We start from the raw sequence: 14,372 nt of genomic DNA, 5'->3' as shown, positions 1-14,372 counted from the left end.
CTCAAAATATCTACCTGGTCTCAAATACATGACGAGCTTGTTTACTTAAAATTCTCCATTCTTCTTCTAACGTTTTCAGCGTGTGAGGCAAGCGCAGGGGCTAGCTCTAATGGTATCCCTTTCACGGAGACACAAAACAGACTTATTAGCGAAAATAAAACTGCTACAAACGTAAAATGGCAACTTGAGCACAACTCGGTTTACAGGATGCATCCTCTCCTCTAATGGAAGAGCTAATCTATTTCATGATTACACGTTAATTATACTAACTTTAATAATTATTTTGGTATTTTATGGACTTATATCTCTTGTTACTTCGTCTCTTACCAAACGATTTTTTCTGGAAGGGCAAGAACTAGAGACCATATGGACAATAGTGCCAGCGTTTATACTAATATTTATTGCCTTTCCCTCTCTTCAACTACTCTACTTGATGGACGAAGTCAAAAATCCCTTCCTAACAATTAAGGCGATAGGGACATCAATGATACTGAAGATATGAATACACGGATTACCATGAAATAGAATTGACTCTTACATGGTACCAACCTCAGACTTGGAAGCAGGTTTACCCCGACTACTTGAAGTAGACAACCTGTTAGTGTTGCCCTACCAAAACCCTAATCCGGGTTTTGGTGTCATCTGCTGATGTATTACACTCATGAGCCGTCCCCTCCCTAGGAGTAAAAGATGGATGCCGTGCCGGGTCGTCTTAACCAGACCTCTTTCCTATTAAGACGAACAGGATTATTTACGGGCAATGCTCGGAGATATGCGGAGCAAATCACAGATTTATGCCGATAGTTATAGAATCAGTCCCATTCGAAAACTTTGAATCCTGAATAACGCAAAAACCTTGAAAGAATAAACCTTGGATAGCTTAATAAAAGCTTCAGCCTCTTGATCTGAAGATGGAAAATACCTTTCCTCCAAGGGATTCCACAATTAGACCTTTCTGATTTATTATAAAATTCTTCCTAGCATGATCATTAGTAATAGTGATGATAGTAGTCCTTGTTAAGCAAAAATGACTAAGAGACAAGGAAGGAGACAGCCAACATAACAAAAAGATAGAACAACAACAAAAAGAATGAAAATGTATAAAAAGATTATTTGGACAATTTTCGCCCGACACTATTTTATTTATCCCCCTACAGTTAGTTTCCTGCATGATAGCAATAGTATGAGCCCTTTACATTTTCCCAACCAACTTTTTTAGAGCCGAATAAGATACATATGAACAACTGTCCGACTAGAGGCTATGAAGCTGCTTTTCCAAAACGGGAAGAAGGCTTCTGCTCCTTGAATAACTACTTTAACAGCGGTTTTTTTCATAATTTTATCAGTAAAACTAATGGGACTTTTCCCATACGCTTTTACAGTAACCAGACACGCCTCTTTACTTACAGATTAGCAATACCTCTATGGTTAAGAGTAAATTTTCTAGGTTTCTTCATGCTTTTAAAAGACGACTAAGACACCTGGGTCCCACAAGGGACTCCGTCCTTCTTGATACCGGCTATGGTTTGAATAGAAACCCTAAGATTAATAGCACAGCCTATAGCTTTAGGTTTACGGCTAGCAGCCAAACTTACTGCTGGTCATTTACTCATTTTTCTACTTTCAACCGCCACCTGAATACTAGCTTCTAGACCTATAGTAAGAGCGCTAACCTTAATTATTCTAGGGTTACTGTTTATACTTGAAGTTGGTGTGGCCTGCATCCAAGCTTATGTATTTACATCCCTAGTTAAATTCTACCTAGACCAAAACATATAAATATGACCATCAACAACCCTTTCCACCTAGTAGATCAAAGACCATGACCGCTAACAGCCGCCTTCGGAGCTCTCATAATGACCTCAGGCTTAGTAGTGTGATTTCATTTAGGCACAATAACCTTATTCATAATAGGAATGCTAGCAACAACAGTGACAGCAATAAGATGATGACGAGATGTCGTCCGGGAAGCTACATTTCAGGGACACCACACTCTGGTAGTTATTAAAGGCTTACGATACGGAATGATATTATTCATAACATCAGAAGTTTGCTTTTTCTTTGCCTTTTTCTGAGCATTCTTTCACAGAAGACTGGCACCCACAGTAGATATAGGGGTTTCATGACCTCCCACAGGAATTGACGCGCTGTAACCATTTCTAGTCCCCTTACTAAAAACAGCAGTATTACTATCCTCAGGAGCCACTATAACTTGGGCTCACCATAGAATAATAGAGAAAAATCGAGGGAAGCGGTGCAAGCACTAGGGTTAACCGTAATTCTAGGACTGTACTTCACCAGCTCTACAGGCATGAGAATATCTAGATGCCCCCTTTACTATTGCCGACAGAGTATATGGTTCTACCTTCTTTGTAGCAACCGGATTCCACGGGTTGCATGTAATAATAGGAACCACCTTTCTAGCCGTATGTTTTTTTTCGGTTACTAAGCCACCATTTCTCTAACCACCACCACTTTGATTTGAAGCCGCTGCATGATACTGACACTTCGTAGACGAAGTTTGGCTTTTCTTATATGTGTGCATCTACTGATGAGGATCATAAGAGGAGGAGGGAATTAAACCCTCGTCATTTGATTTCAAGTCAAGACGCAAAAACATTCTGCCACTCCTCCCTTTATATTAATAAGAAATAACAAAATGAATTTTCTAGTTTTTCTGACTATAGCCATTATACTATCAAGTCTCCTATTAATTTGTAGGACACTTCCTTCCCAGACGATCTTTAGAATTAGAAAAGAGGTCCCCTTATGAATGCGGATTCGACCCAATAAAATCAGCGCGTCTTCCGTTCTCCTTCGGTTTTTCTTAGTAGCCATACTGTTTTTAATATTCGACTTAGAAATAGCGCTATTATTTCCAATAATACCCGCCTCTAGTAAAAATATATCTATACTTCTTCCTCTATCTTCAGTATTTTTAATAATACTGGCAGCGGGACTAGCATATGAATGACAGCAAGGAGGGCCTAGAATGGGCAGAATAAATAAATGTTAACATTATTAAGAGTCTCGATTTCTACAATTGTTTTAATAAAGTAAAGAAGTGAAAATGGAATGCTCTGTTCGTGGCCCTAGCCATGATGACCTTTCTTTCGATAACAACAGTGAAAAACAGAGGAAGAGCAAGTTGGTCGTTTCTTAGGCACAGCCTAGCGGTGGACTCACTATCAGCCCCCTTGATAATCCTTAGATGTTGACTAGCACCTCTATGTTTTCTGCGCCAGAAAGTCGTCAAGGGAAAAAGAGGAAGACTTCAAAAAGGATTTCTGGCACTCACCTGCTCTATTATATTCTTTCTTCTTCTAACGTTTTCCTCGCTAAAAATTCTCTCGTTTTTCATATGTTTTGAAGCAACCCTAATTCCTACCTTAGTTTTAATAACACGGTGAGGAGCAAAAGTAGAACGTCTTCAAGCTGGGACATACTTTCTTTTCTACACGTTGTTTGGCTCTCTTCCCCTTCTAGTATCCATTGTACTTATAAGCCAAACTACGTCCACATTGATGATACCCATATCCGAGATAGTAACATTACAGGGTAAAACCTTTTTCAGAATAAAAATATGGGTGAATAATAACTATTGTGGCTTTCCTAGTAAAGATGCCAGTATACGGATTTCACCTGTGATTACCGAAGGCTCACGTAGAAGCACCGGTAGCAGGTTCCATGATACTGGCAGCAATTTTACTAAAGTTAGGTGGTTACGGTATAATACGAATGAAAGCTTACTTCCCAGACGTAACCACACTATCAGCCATCCTAACAGTTATATGTTGCTGAGGAGCCTTAATAACAAGCATCCTATGTACACGACAGACAGACCTTAAGGCCTTGATAGCGTACTCGTCAGTTGGCCATATGAGTCTAGTAGCAGCTGGTACAATAGTATTTTCGGACTGAACAATAAGGGGAGCTATAATGTTATGATAGCTCACGGATTAGTTTCCTCAGCTTTGTTTGCCCTAGCCAAAATTTTATATGAACGAACACACACACGGAAAATTTTTATTACGCGAGGATTTAAGATGATTACAGTGCTCTTACCTTTCTGATGATTAATAAGGTGTGCAGCGAAACTCGGCCTACCCACCCTCTACCAAAACATATAGGAGAACTCTACATAATAACAGGTATTATAAGGTGATCTATATCTTAGCTCCAATATTAGGAGTAGCTACTGTATTTGGAGCAATCTACTCTTTACTTATCTACCAAAAAACAAAAACACAAAGAATTGTATTATCTTCCATGAGTTTCAATGAAATAAGCCCTCGGGAACACATTTTGATTCTCTTCCATCTTCTTCCCCTACTCTCTATAATAGTGGCGCCAAAATCATGTATGGTATGATCTAAATAGTTTAGAAAAACACTAATTTGTGGCATTAGAGACGGCATATTGTTTTGCCTTTAGATCCGAATCCTATGTGAATATTCTTGGCCTGCTAAGCCAAAGAATTTGTGGTTTAACTCCATGAATGGACTCGATGTTTTTCTCTCCAGGAACTGTAATTCTAGTATTACCCTGACAATATTTATTATCCTACTAATAGCTCATTTTTCTCGGGCAAAGAGACTCAAGAAAAAACAGCTTGCGAAAACTAAACGAGGCTAAAATAGCTCTTACGACTATGAAGGTTCTTGTTTTGCTATCATTGTTAAAATTGACTATTTTTATATTAGGAGGCGGAGAACCTTCTGTTTCTTCATGTTTTTCCATGGCTGAACACGGGTAAACTCAAATCTTTTCTGTCCATAAAAATAGACAGAAAGTTTATATTCTTTTCATCGGCCGCTTTATTAGTAACATGGTCTATAATAGAATTCTCTATATACTACATGAGAGCTGACCCAAACGGAAAAAACTTTTTCCGTTACTAATGATTTTTCTTCTAAAAATGTTGATTTTAACGTCGGCCAAAAATATTTTCTTGTTTTTTGTAGGCTGAGAAGGAGTCGGGTTTTTGTCTTTTTACTAATAAGGTGGTGATCTACTCGAACGGATGCGAAAGCCTCCGCTCTTCAGCTATAGTATACAAACGGATAGGAGATATTGGAATTATAGTCGTGATATCTGGGCTACTAATAAAAACAAGAAGTTGAGATATAAAAAGTCTGTCCACGAAAAAAATTAGTGGATTTTGAGTATCTGCCATTTTGTTTACCTCTCTAATAGGAGCTATAGGGAAGTCAGCCCAGTTTGGGCTTCATCCGTGGCTACCAGCTGCAATGGAAGGGCCAACCCAGTATCAGCCTTACTACACAGGTCAACAATGGTAGTGGCCGGTGTTTTTCTTCTAATTCGAATGACGACAATTATTAACACCCTCTGAACTTTTTTAAATATAACTCTGATTATAGGGGCCTTAACGGCTATTTTTGCGGCAACCTCAGCGTTTCAACAACATGATTATTAAGAAGATAATAGCCTATTCTACAACAAGTCAGCTAGGTCTAATGGTTGTGTCTATAGGATTAGGTAAACCTAAAGTTGCCTTGTTTCATATATGCACCCATGCTTTCTTTAAGGCAATGCTGTTTTTGTGCTCGGGAAGAATAATACACAGACATAAAAAAGAACAAGATCTTCGAAAGATGTCTAAAATAATGGAATGCCTTCCCCATAACCTCAAGATGTTTGTTTTAGGGAGAATAGCTTTAATGGGAGTACCTTTTCTAAGAGGGTTTTACTCTAAGGACCTTATTTTGGAATTAGTTGTAGAAAAACCAAGAAACTTAATATCGTTTTCTCTAGCCATTATAGCCACGTTTTTGACAGCAGCTTATAGCTTCCGAATAATAACGTTCTGCTTCCTCAAAAACTCAAGAAAAACCCCCTATAAAACCTATGAAAGAGGAGAAACCAAAACTTGTATTCCCTTTAGTACGACTAGCCATGGGGGCTATTTTTGCTGGATGGTTAATAGGCGCTTGACTCCTCAACCTCCCAAGACTATTCCCCATCGGTATAGTTAAGGCTATGCCACTAATTGTAACAGTAATTGCTGGCTACATAGTAAGATCTCTTATATTATCTAACAAAAGTAAAACAACCGCGAAAACTTTTTTCAGGAAGACGTGATTTTATACTTCTACATCACACATAATTTCAAGAAGTATAACAAAAGCCACTGCCTTAACCCTAACCACTCCGAGCCCTAGATCGAGGTTGAAGAGAAACGGCAGGTGGACAAGGGATGTTTGCAGTTAAAAGGGACCTAACAAAGGCACAACAAATAACTCAAACAGGTTATATAAAGCAGTACCTTTTATCTATATCTCTTATTGTAGTATGCATTCTAACAACAGCAATGATTATATAACACATGTAATGATGAGTACTACCAAAGCTCGAAGTGCTAAAAGAGAAGAGCCATAAGAAACTACCAAAGCCACAATCAAGACCACTAAAGAGCCAACCCTCCTACAAGCAAGTAAGCTCCCCATAATCGTATATACAGGAAAGAGAAGATAAATCTTTTAAAGGGAAAGAAGATTAAACAAGGTTCTTGATTCTAGGAAGTCCTCAAATATAAAAAGGACCCAGAAAGACAGCAACAAAAAAAGCAACACTACCTCCCCCAAATTACTAACCATTGGATACCGATCGGCAGATAAAGCACTAGAATACACGAAGACCACAAGCATACCACCCATATAAATCAAAAGTAAAAAGAAGTGCTAAAAATGTTAAACCAAGAGAAGTTAAAACCACACACCCCGAATAGAGACCTTATCATTAAACCCAAAGCCGCATAGTAAGGTGAAAGACTGTAAAAAACTAAAGTACTACTAACAACAAAAGCAACATGAACAAGTAAAACACCATTTATATAAATGACAGGACCGCTACGAAAGAGGCACCCTCTTTTTCGAATACTAAAAGGATCTTTGGTGGACCTTCCGGCCCCAAGAAAACTTTCCGTATGATGAAAATTTGGATCTCTTTTAAGACTATGTTTTAATAGTACAACTAATCACCGGGATATTTTTGGCTATGCACTACACCGCTGATATTTCCCTAGCTTTCTCGTCAGTAAGACACATATGCCGAGACGTAAAATATGGATGACTCCTTCGAAATATTCACGCAAAAAGAGCTTCCTTCTTCTTTATTTGTCTTTACTGCCACAAGGACGAGGTATATACTACGGATCCTACGTAAAACAGGAAACGTGAAACATAGGAGTTATATTGTTTTAATAACGATGGTTACTGCTTTCGTAGGATACGTATTGCCTTGAGGTCAAATGTCTTTCTGAGCCGCAACAGTAATTACAAAACTTCTATCAGCTGTACCTTATATAGGGGAGATGTTAGTGCAATGAGTATGGGGAGGGTTTTCTGTAGACAAAGCTACACTGACTCGATTCTTTACCTTTCACTTCCTTTTCCCCTTTTATTATAGCAGCTTTATCAATTATAACACCTACTATTTTTACATCAGACAGGCTCCAAAACCCACCAGGCTTAGACAGTAAATATGATAAGGCCCCATTTCACGTTTACTTCTCAACTAAGGATCTTGTAGGATTTTTAGTTCTGTTGGCAGGGATTCTTACACTTGCTCTTTTAGCTCCAACAGCTTTAAAAGACCCAGAGAACTTTATCCCTGCCAACCCGCTAGTAACGCCTACCCACATCCAGCCAGAGTGATATTTCCTCTTTGCTTACGCAATACTCCGCTCTATCCCTAAAAAGCTAGGAGGGGTTATCGCGTTACTAGCAGCTGTATTAGTATGATTTTTAGTCCCGATTCTTCACACCTCATGAAAACAAGCTTCGACATTTCGACCACTAAGACAGTCACGTTTTGAATTCTAGCTGCAACTTTTGATTTATTTTGACATGAATAGGGAGACAACCTGTTGAGGAACCGTATATAATAATAGGGCAGGTAGCCTCTGTACTTTATTTCTCTATAATTTGTTTTTCTCTTCCGGGAATAGCAGTAATAGAAAAAAAGCTTCTGTTACGATATTAGAGTAGCTTAAGGCCAAAGCTTGGCGTTGAAAATGCCAGATCAAAGGTTGAACTCCTTTCTCTAATAAAAAGCTTGGTTCTAGCTTAAATTTTAGCTTTCTTCTATCTGCCACATGTAAGTTATTAAACGAACCAGCAAGAGGAGTTATAATGTGAAACCTTCTAACTCAATCTATAAGTTAAAATACCTAAAGAAGATATACCTTGCGACTGCAGTGCTTAGTTTTATTAAATCTGGGAAACCAGGAAATAGATAAGAAGAAAAGGGATGGTCAATAACGTGCCAGCAACCGCGGTTACACGTTAATCCCCAGTTAAACCTCACCGGTTAAAGGAAGTAAAGCTCAGAAAACTAGCTATGAGTAAAAACTCAGCAGTAATAAGCTAAATAATAGAAAAATAGCTAGGAAAGCTCAACTGAAAAAGTGAGGAATAAACTGGAATTAGATACTCCACTATACTCACTAGTAAACCCGAAAACCCAGAGTAGTACGGCTAAAGGCTAAAACTTAAAGAAACTTGGCGGTTTTCTACCCCTTTTCGGAGGAGCTTGTCATTGAATCGATAACCCACGAGGAACCTCACCACCCAAGACAAATTCAGCTTGTATACCATCGTCGTCAGTTCACCTCTTTAAGAAAGTGAGCGAAAAGGAATTACCCTCAACGTCAGATCAAGGGTGCAGCTTATAGGGTGGGAATAGATGAGCTACTTTATTTGTTAACAGAGAATTTAGCATTGAAAAAGTTAATGAAAGAGGATTCGATAGTAATAAAAGTAAAGAGAAACACTATGAAATCAGCTCTAGAATGCGCACACATCGCCCGTCACTCTCGTCAAACGAGGAGAAAAGTCGTAACATAGTAGGTGTACCGGAAGGTGTACCTGGTTAAAGCTTTGTAGTTTCAGAAAAACGAGGGCTTTTCAAGCCCTAAACCCAAGTAGACTCTTGGTAAAAGCAGCTATAAAAGGTTAACGACAAAACAGCCAGTCTTGTAAACTGGAAAAGAGGGTTTAACTCCCTCTTATAGCTTTTAGGTAAATTATCTCCCCTTAGGAACCCCTCCCCGGCTCAGATCCGTCTTCACAACTTCTCTACGTTCAGTATTATAGTCTCCCATCGCGGAACTATTTTCTCTTCTCTTACTCTTTTAGCCTTATTCTTTACACGCTTCCCTATAATAGTTTAAAGTATGTTTGCTCGGACGCCTTCAACTCTATAATCCCCTTCGGGCACCTTTCTACTATCTACGACAATACCTACGGTCTACTAGCCCCCAGGTATTTTCTCCGATGTCTCCACGGTACCCTCTTAGGACATTATAGTTAATCTATAGCTCGCTTTGTTTTACCTAACGTTAATTATCGTCTTTATAACCTTACTCCTTTATATAATACTTGATCCAACAAGACCCGCTCTCCTTTGCTTAATCGCTCGGCGTGACAAAAATTTTTGTTCCATTTATATAAATGATAATACTCAGAAGCTAGTTTATTAAAAATAACTGCTTTGGGAGCCGTTGATATAGGAATTTCCTATGCTTCTGAAAAGGTAAGGAACGAACTTACATCTAGGGAATCAAAGTCCCTTATTTTTCATTAAAATACTTCTCAGTTTATGTTTACAGCAGTACTGGGTTGAGTTGAAGCTGAAACAATAGCATTTGGCCGTTAACCAAAAGGATGAAGGTTGTACTCCTTTCAACTCAGAAGTTTAAATAGCAAAGTTAGTAATGCGATAGATTTAGGCTCTATGACCAGAGGTGCAAATCCTTTTTTAAACTATATGTGGAGTCTAAATTACTTTTAGATCTTCTGCTTGCAAGGCAAATGTTTTTATAAACTAAAACCACGGAAGACTTAGGTTAACTAAACCTTGAGCCTTCAAAGCTCAAAATACAAATTAGAATTTTGTAGTCTTTGGGTCTTAAGGTGTTTTACATGTTTGATTGCAAATCAAAAGTTTCTGGTTAAAAACAGATAAGACTTTAATTATGTTAACAGACTGTTTATATAAAAGACAGAACCTGCATAACTTTATGTTATTTACTTCTTCTAAATTAAATAAAAGGTTACAGAATTGGTTTTTATATACAATACAAGCATATATGAGGATTACTTCAAGACAGTTTGAGTTGCACAAACCTTCACTCCGTGTAAAAGAGTAGCTTACTCCCTAGCTATGTCCTGTAATTTTTAAAACGCAAAGTAAGCTAATTTAAGCTTTTGGGCTCATACTCCAAGAATGGGGGTTAAAATCTCCCCTTTGCAATAAATAAGGTATAACGAAGCTTACAGGAATTTAACCTATGTTTTTGGTCTGACAGTCCAACGTTTTTCTAAACTAAAACTTCTTTTTCTTAAAAGGCAAGATGGCTGAAAAAGCATAGGATTGTAAATCCTTGAATGTAGGTGAAAGTCTTACTCTTCGCCATACCCTATTATTATTGAAATATATCTGACTTCCAATCAGAAGACCTTGGTTAAAACCCCAAGATAGTGTAATACTAGAAGAAGCTAAACCTTTGTTCCTCTTAATGGAAACTTTTAGGGGTGGTTAGACGCTATTTATATAAATAAAAACTTAAAAAGAGAAATATAGATAACAGAGGATACCTTAATAGCAAAGCGGTAATGCAGGGGACCTAAGCTCCCTCATCAAAAGTTCAACTCTTTTTTAAGGTTGTGGACATATTATTTTTCATCATTCAGGCACTTGCTTTTTTAGTTCCGATTCTTATTTCTGTGGCTTTCCTCACTTTAGTGGAGCGAAAGGTTCTGGGTATATGCAGTTTCGTAAGGGCCCGAAAGTTGTAGGACCATATGGATTACTACAACCATTTGCTGACGCATTAAAGCTATTTGTGAAGGAAACGCTAAAGCCCTCAACAGCTTCTCCATACTTGTTCTTTTTTTCCCCTCTTCTGTTTTTAATCCTAGCGCTCGTTCTATGGTCATTAATACCCATTCCCCAACCTACCTTAAAAGTAAAATTATCTCTTCTTTTAGTATTAGGAGTTTCAAGACTAGCTGTTTATGCCCTTTTAGGGTCTGGATGAGCTTCAAAATCTAAGTATTCCCTGCTAGGTGGGATACGAGCAGTGGCTCAGACAATTTCATACGAAATAAGAATGGGTCTTATTTTATTATCCATACTTATTTGAACGGGATCTTTTTCTCTTAAGGAAATAACTTTATCTCAACAAAATTGCTGAATGTTACTACCTCATTTACCACTTCTCTTTATGTGGCTGATCTCTACGCTTGCTGAAACTAAACGAGCGCCTTTTGACTTAACAGAGGGGGAATCAGAACTAGTCTCAGGATATAAAGTTGAGTATGCTGGAGGTCCATTTGCCTTATTTTTTATAGCGGAATACGCAAAAATTATATTCATGAAAGTCTTAAGAATTATCATTTTTATGGGGGGAGGAAGGCCATTTTCCACCATACCAGTAATTGCTAGACTTATTATAAGAACGAAGGCAATAGCCCTTGTGTTCTTTTTTTTTATGAGTTCGGGCCTCTTATCCACGGTTCCGTTATGACCAACTAATGCACCTGACATGAAAGAATTATCTTCCACTATCACTAGGTCTTTTTTCTCTTACCTTAAGTATACTGGTTATCACAAAAAGGTCTCCGTTTATTTTATAAAGTTAGTAAGGACTTACTCCTAGTTGGAATATCTGACCGATAATCAGACAGTAGAGGTTAAAGTCCTCTTAAGTCCTATGAAACGACTAGTAAAAGCTTTTCTCTTAACTAGGTTAATAGCTGGGACAAGATTAGTTATATTTTCCAATCACTGATTTCCAATATGATTAGGGTTAGAATTAAGAACCCTGTCAATAATACCCCTGCTCAGGTACACTAGACAATCTCGAAGAGTAGAAGCCACACTGAAGTACTTTTTAGTACAAGCATTTAGAGCTGCTCTATTACTGAAAGGAGCCGTTCTTAATCTCTGGATAAGAAAAAGATGAGACGTGAAAAGAATAACTTCACCAATATCTTATTTTATAATAACAGCCGCGTTAATAATAAAGTTAGGTCTAGCCCCATGCCACTTTTGGTTCCCCGACGTCTTAAGAGGACTCCCATTCCTTAGTACTATAATAATAGCATGTTGACAAAAGATAGCTCCGATGTTCTTATTACTATCACTCTCGAAATTAGTTTCGTCTGAAATTATAATAGTCTGCTCCATATTATCCGTTTTAGTCGGAGGATGAGGAGGGTTAAAACAGATAAGAGTACGAAAGATACTAGCGTATTCCTCAATTGGGCATCTAGGATGAATTACATGTGTAGCTTTTTTATCCCTGAGGTATCCTACTTACTATTTTTATTCTACATACTAAAAAAAACAGCCATTCTACTTATATGTCATAAAGGCTCTCTTTATTATCTTTCTTCTCTTAGAAAGTCAAAAGTCGTCCCTATCACAGCCATACTGTTTTCGATAGCTCTTTTATCTTTAGGAGGACTACCCCCTTTGGGTGGCTTCATCAAAAAGGTAATACCATTAATTGTGTTCTCGCTAAACGGAAAAAATTTTATAATACCGTTTTTCCTTATAGGAAGACTAATAAGACTATTTTTCTACATACGAATAGTTTTCAAAACTAGGCTAACCTTGTTTCCACAACACAGACTTAAAATAGTATCATCTCGCACCGGGAAAAGGAGACTCTCACAACCTATTATAAGCACACTAATCCCGATAACGATTTGAGGATTACTTCTTCTTCCCATATTCTTTTTATTCATATAAAGATAAAAGTTAAAAGCGAATAAATAAAAGATTTTAAAGTATTATTATATAATATAAGACAGTACCGCAAGGGAAAGCTGAAATATAATGAAAGTTAAAAAAAGGATAAGAGTTAATCGTACCTTTTGTATTATGGTTTAACAAGATCTGATGATAAACAGAACAGCACCCGAAATCTGGAGAGCTAACCAAACCCTCTCAAAGGAGAACTACACAACCACTGTTGCAAGAGTGGTAAAAGAGGTTTGGTTAGAGATGATATGTTTAACGCGCCAGATGATAGCTGGTTTTCTTAGAAAAAAGTTTAAGCTTTTCTCCCTTATTCACAGTTTTTACCTTAAAGGAAAATATTAGGAAAGAAAAAAGGGAAGAAAGAGAAAAGAAGATAAGTTCTTTTCTCAAAAAGGAAACAACCAGGAAAGAAGGAAAGACCAAAACAAGTGAAAAGGAAAGGATCAAAGTAGGCCTAAAAGCGGCCATCTAAAAGAAAGCGTTAAAGCTCAAATCCTCTTAACCCGAAAATTTTTGATACTAGATCCAACCTCTTTTAAACTAAAGGAAAATAATAATGTTAAAACGAGTAAGAAAAAGACTTTGTTACCCACTAAAGGAAAACTAAAACAAAACCAAGAACGCCTAAAACCACAAGAGTAAGCATCAAGGAATCCTTTCCCAACACAGGAAGTGGCCAAACAAGGAAAAAGGGGAAGAAAGGAACTAGGCAAATAAAAAGGGGGACTGTTTACCAAAAACATAGCCCCACGAACTTCATATGTGGGGTGCAGCCTGCCCAGTGGAATTTATTCTAAACGGCCGCGGTATTTTGACCGTGCAAAGGTAGCATAATCACTTGTCTCTTAAATGGGGACCTGTATGAATGGCTTTTCACTCTTTCACTGTCTCTCTTCCCTCCCTCCTAATCTTCTAATCACGTGAAGAAGCGTGAACAAATAAGAAAGACGAGAAGACCCTGTCGAGCTTAAGCTAACCCTGAAATGTCGTCTACCTTTTTTCTTAGAAAGAGGTAAATTTCAGATAAAGTTTTGGTTGGGGCAACCGTGGAGAAAAAGAATCCTCCAGTTAGTTAGGAAGAAAACCTTTCACCTAAAAAATTTAGCGACCCAGTTACTCTGGTAAACGGAAAAAGTTACCGCAGGGATAACAGCGTTATCTTCTCTAAGAGCCCATATTGACGAGAAGGATTGCGACCTCGATGTTGGATTGGGGTAACCAAAGGGGTGGTAGCAGCTCTTTAAGGTTGGACTGTTCGTCCATTAACTCCCTACATGATCTGAGTTCAGACCGACGTAAGTCAGGTCAGCTTCTATCTTCTAAATAACCCTTCTAGTACGAAAGGACCGAAGGGAGGCCTTCAATGACCAACGTTAAAAGGTAAAAAACAAGAAAAAAAGTTAATAAATATATTTCTTAGTTAAATCTAGGGAACGTCTAAAAGAGACGTGAAAACAAATTCGCTTAAACCTACGTTAAAAAAAAAGTTTTAGGATTTTACACAAGGGGACCCCCTTATAGTTTTCCAGAATTTTTAATTTTAAGAAACATGAAACTAAGACGCTGACTTTTTTCTACTA

The 14,372-nt window shown here is 37.8% G+C and overlaps 2 protein-coding genes and 3 pseudogenes across 2 annotated transcripts; all 5 read left to right on the top strand.

Annotated features, from left to right (window-relative positions):
• Positions 1–1,781: 1,781 nt before the first annotated feature.
• LOC139965205 (cytochrome c oxidase subunit 3-like) lies at positions 1,782–4,369 on the top strand (annotated as a pseudogene).
• Positions 2,722–4,390, top strand: LOC139965203 (NADH-ubiquinone oxidoreductase chain 4-like; annotated as a pseudogene).
• Positions 4,391–4,498: 108 nt separating this feature from the next.
• On the top strand, positions 4,499–8,897 carry LOC139965202 (NADH-ubiquinone oxidoreductase chain 5-like; annotated as a pseudogene).
• On the top strand, positions 6,843–8,897 carry LOC139965204 (cytochrome b-like). The gene is given in 6 exon segments (XM_071967357.1): positions 6,843–6,980; positions 6,982–7,150; positions 7,153–7,218; positions 7,221–7,414; positions 7,416–7,859; positions 7,861–8,897. Coding segments are annotated over 6 exon segments (1,140 nt in total). The 5' UTR covers positions 6,843–6,857; the 3' UTR covers positions 8,005–8,897.
• Positions 8,898–10,185: 1,288 nt separating this feature from the next.
• On the top strand, positions 10,186–14,200 carry LOC139965208 (NADH-ubiquinone oxidoreductase chain 1-like). The gene is given in 4 exon segments (XM_071967362.1): positions 10,186–10,192; positions 10,654–10,779; positions 10,782–11,518; positions 11,520–14,200. Coding segments are annotated over 4 exon segments (1,011 nt in total). The 3' UTR covers positions 11,661–14,200.
• The last annotated feature ends 172 nt before the right edge of the window (positions 14,201–14,372 follow it).

The sequence above is a fragment of the Apostichopus japonicus genome, unplaced genomic scaffold (assembly GCF_037975245.1).
Source record: "Apostichopus japonicus isolate 1M-3 unplaced genomic scaffold, ASM3797524v1 Scaffold6, whole genome shotgun sequence".
NCBI classification, from domain to species: domain Eukaryota; kingdom Metazoa; phylum Echinodermata; class Holothuroidea; order Aspidochirotida; family Stichopodidae; genus Apostichopus; species Apostichopus japonicus.
Note: the sequence above shows the minus strand (reverse complement) of the source record. Positions and strands in the feature narration are given on the sequence as shown.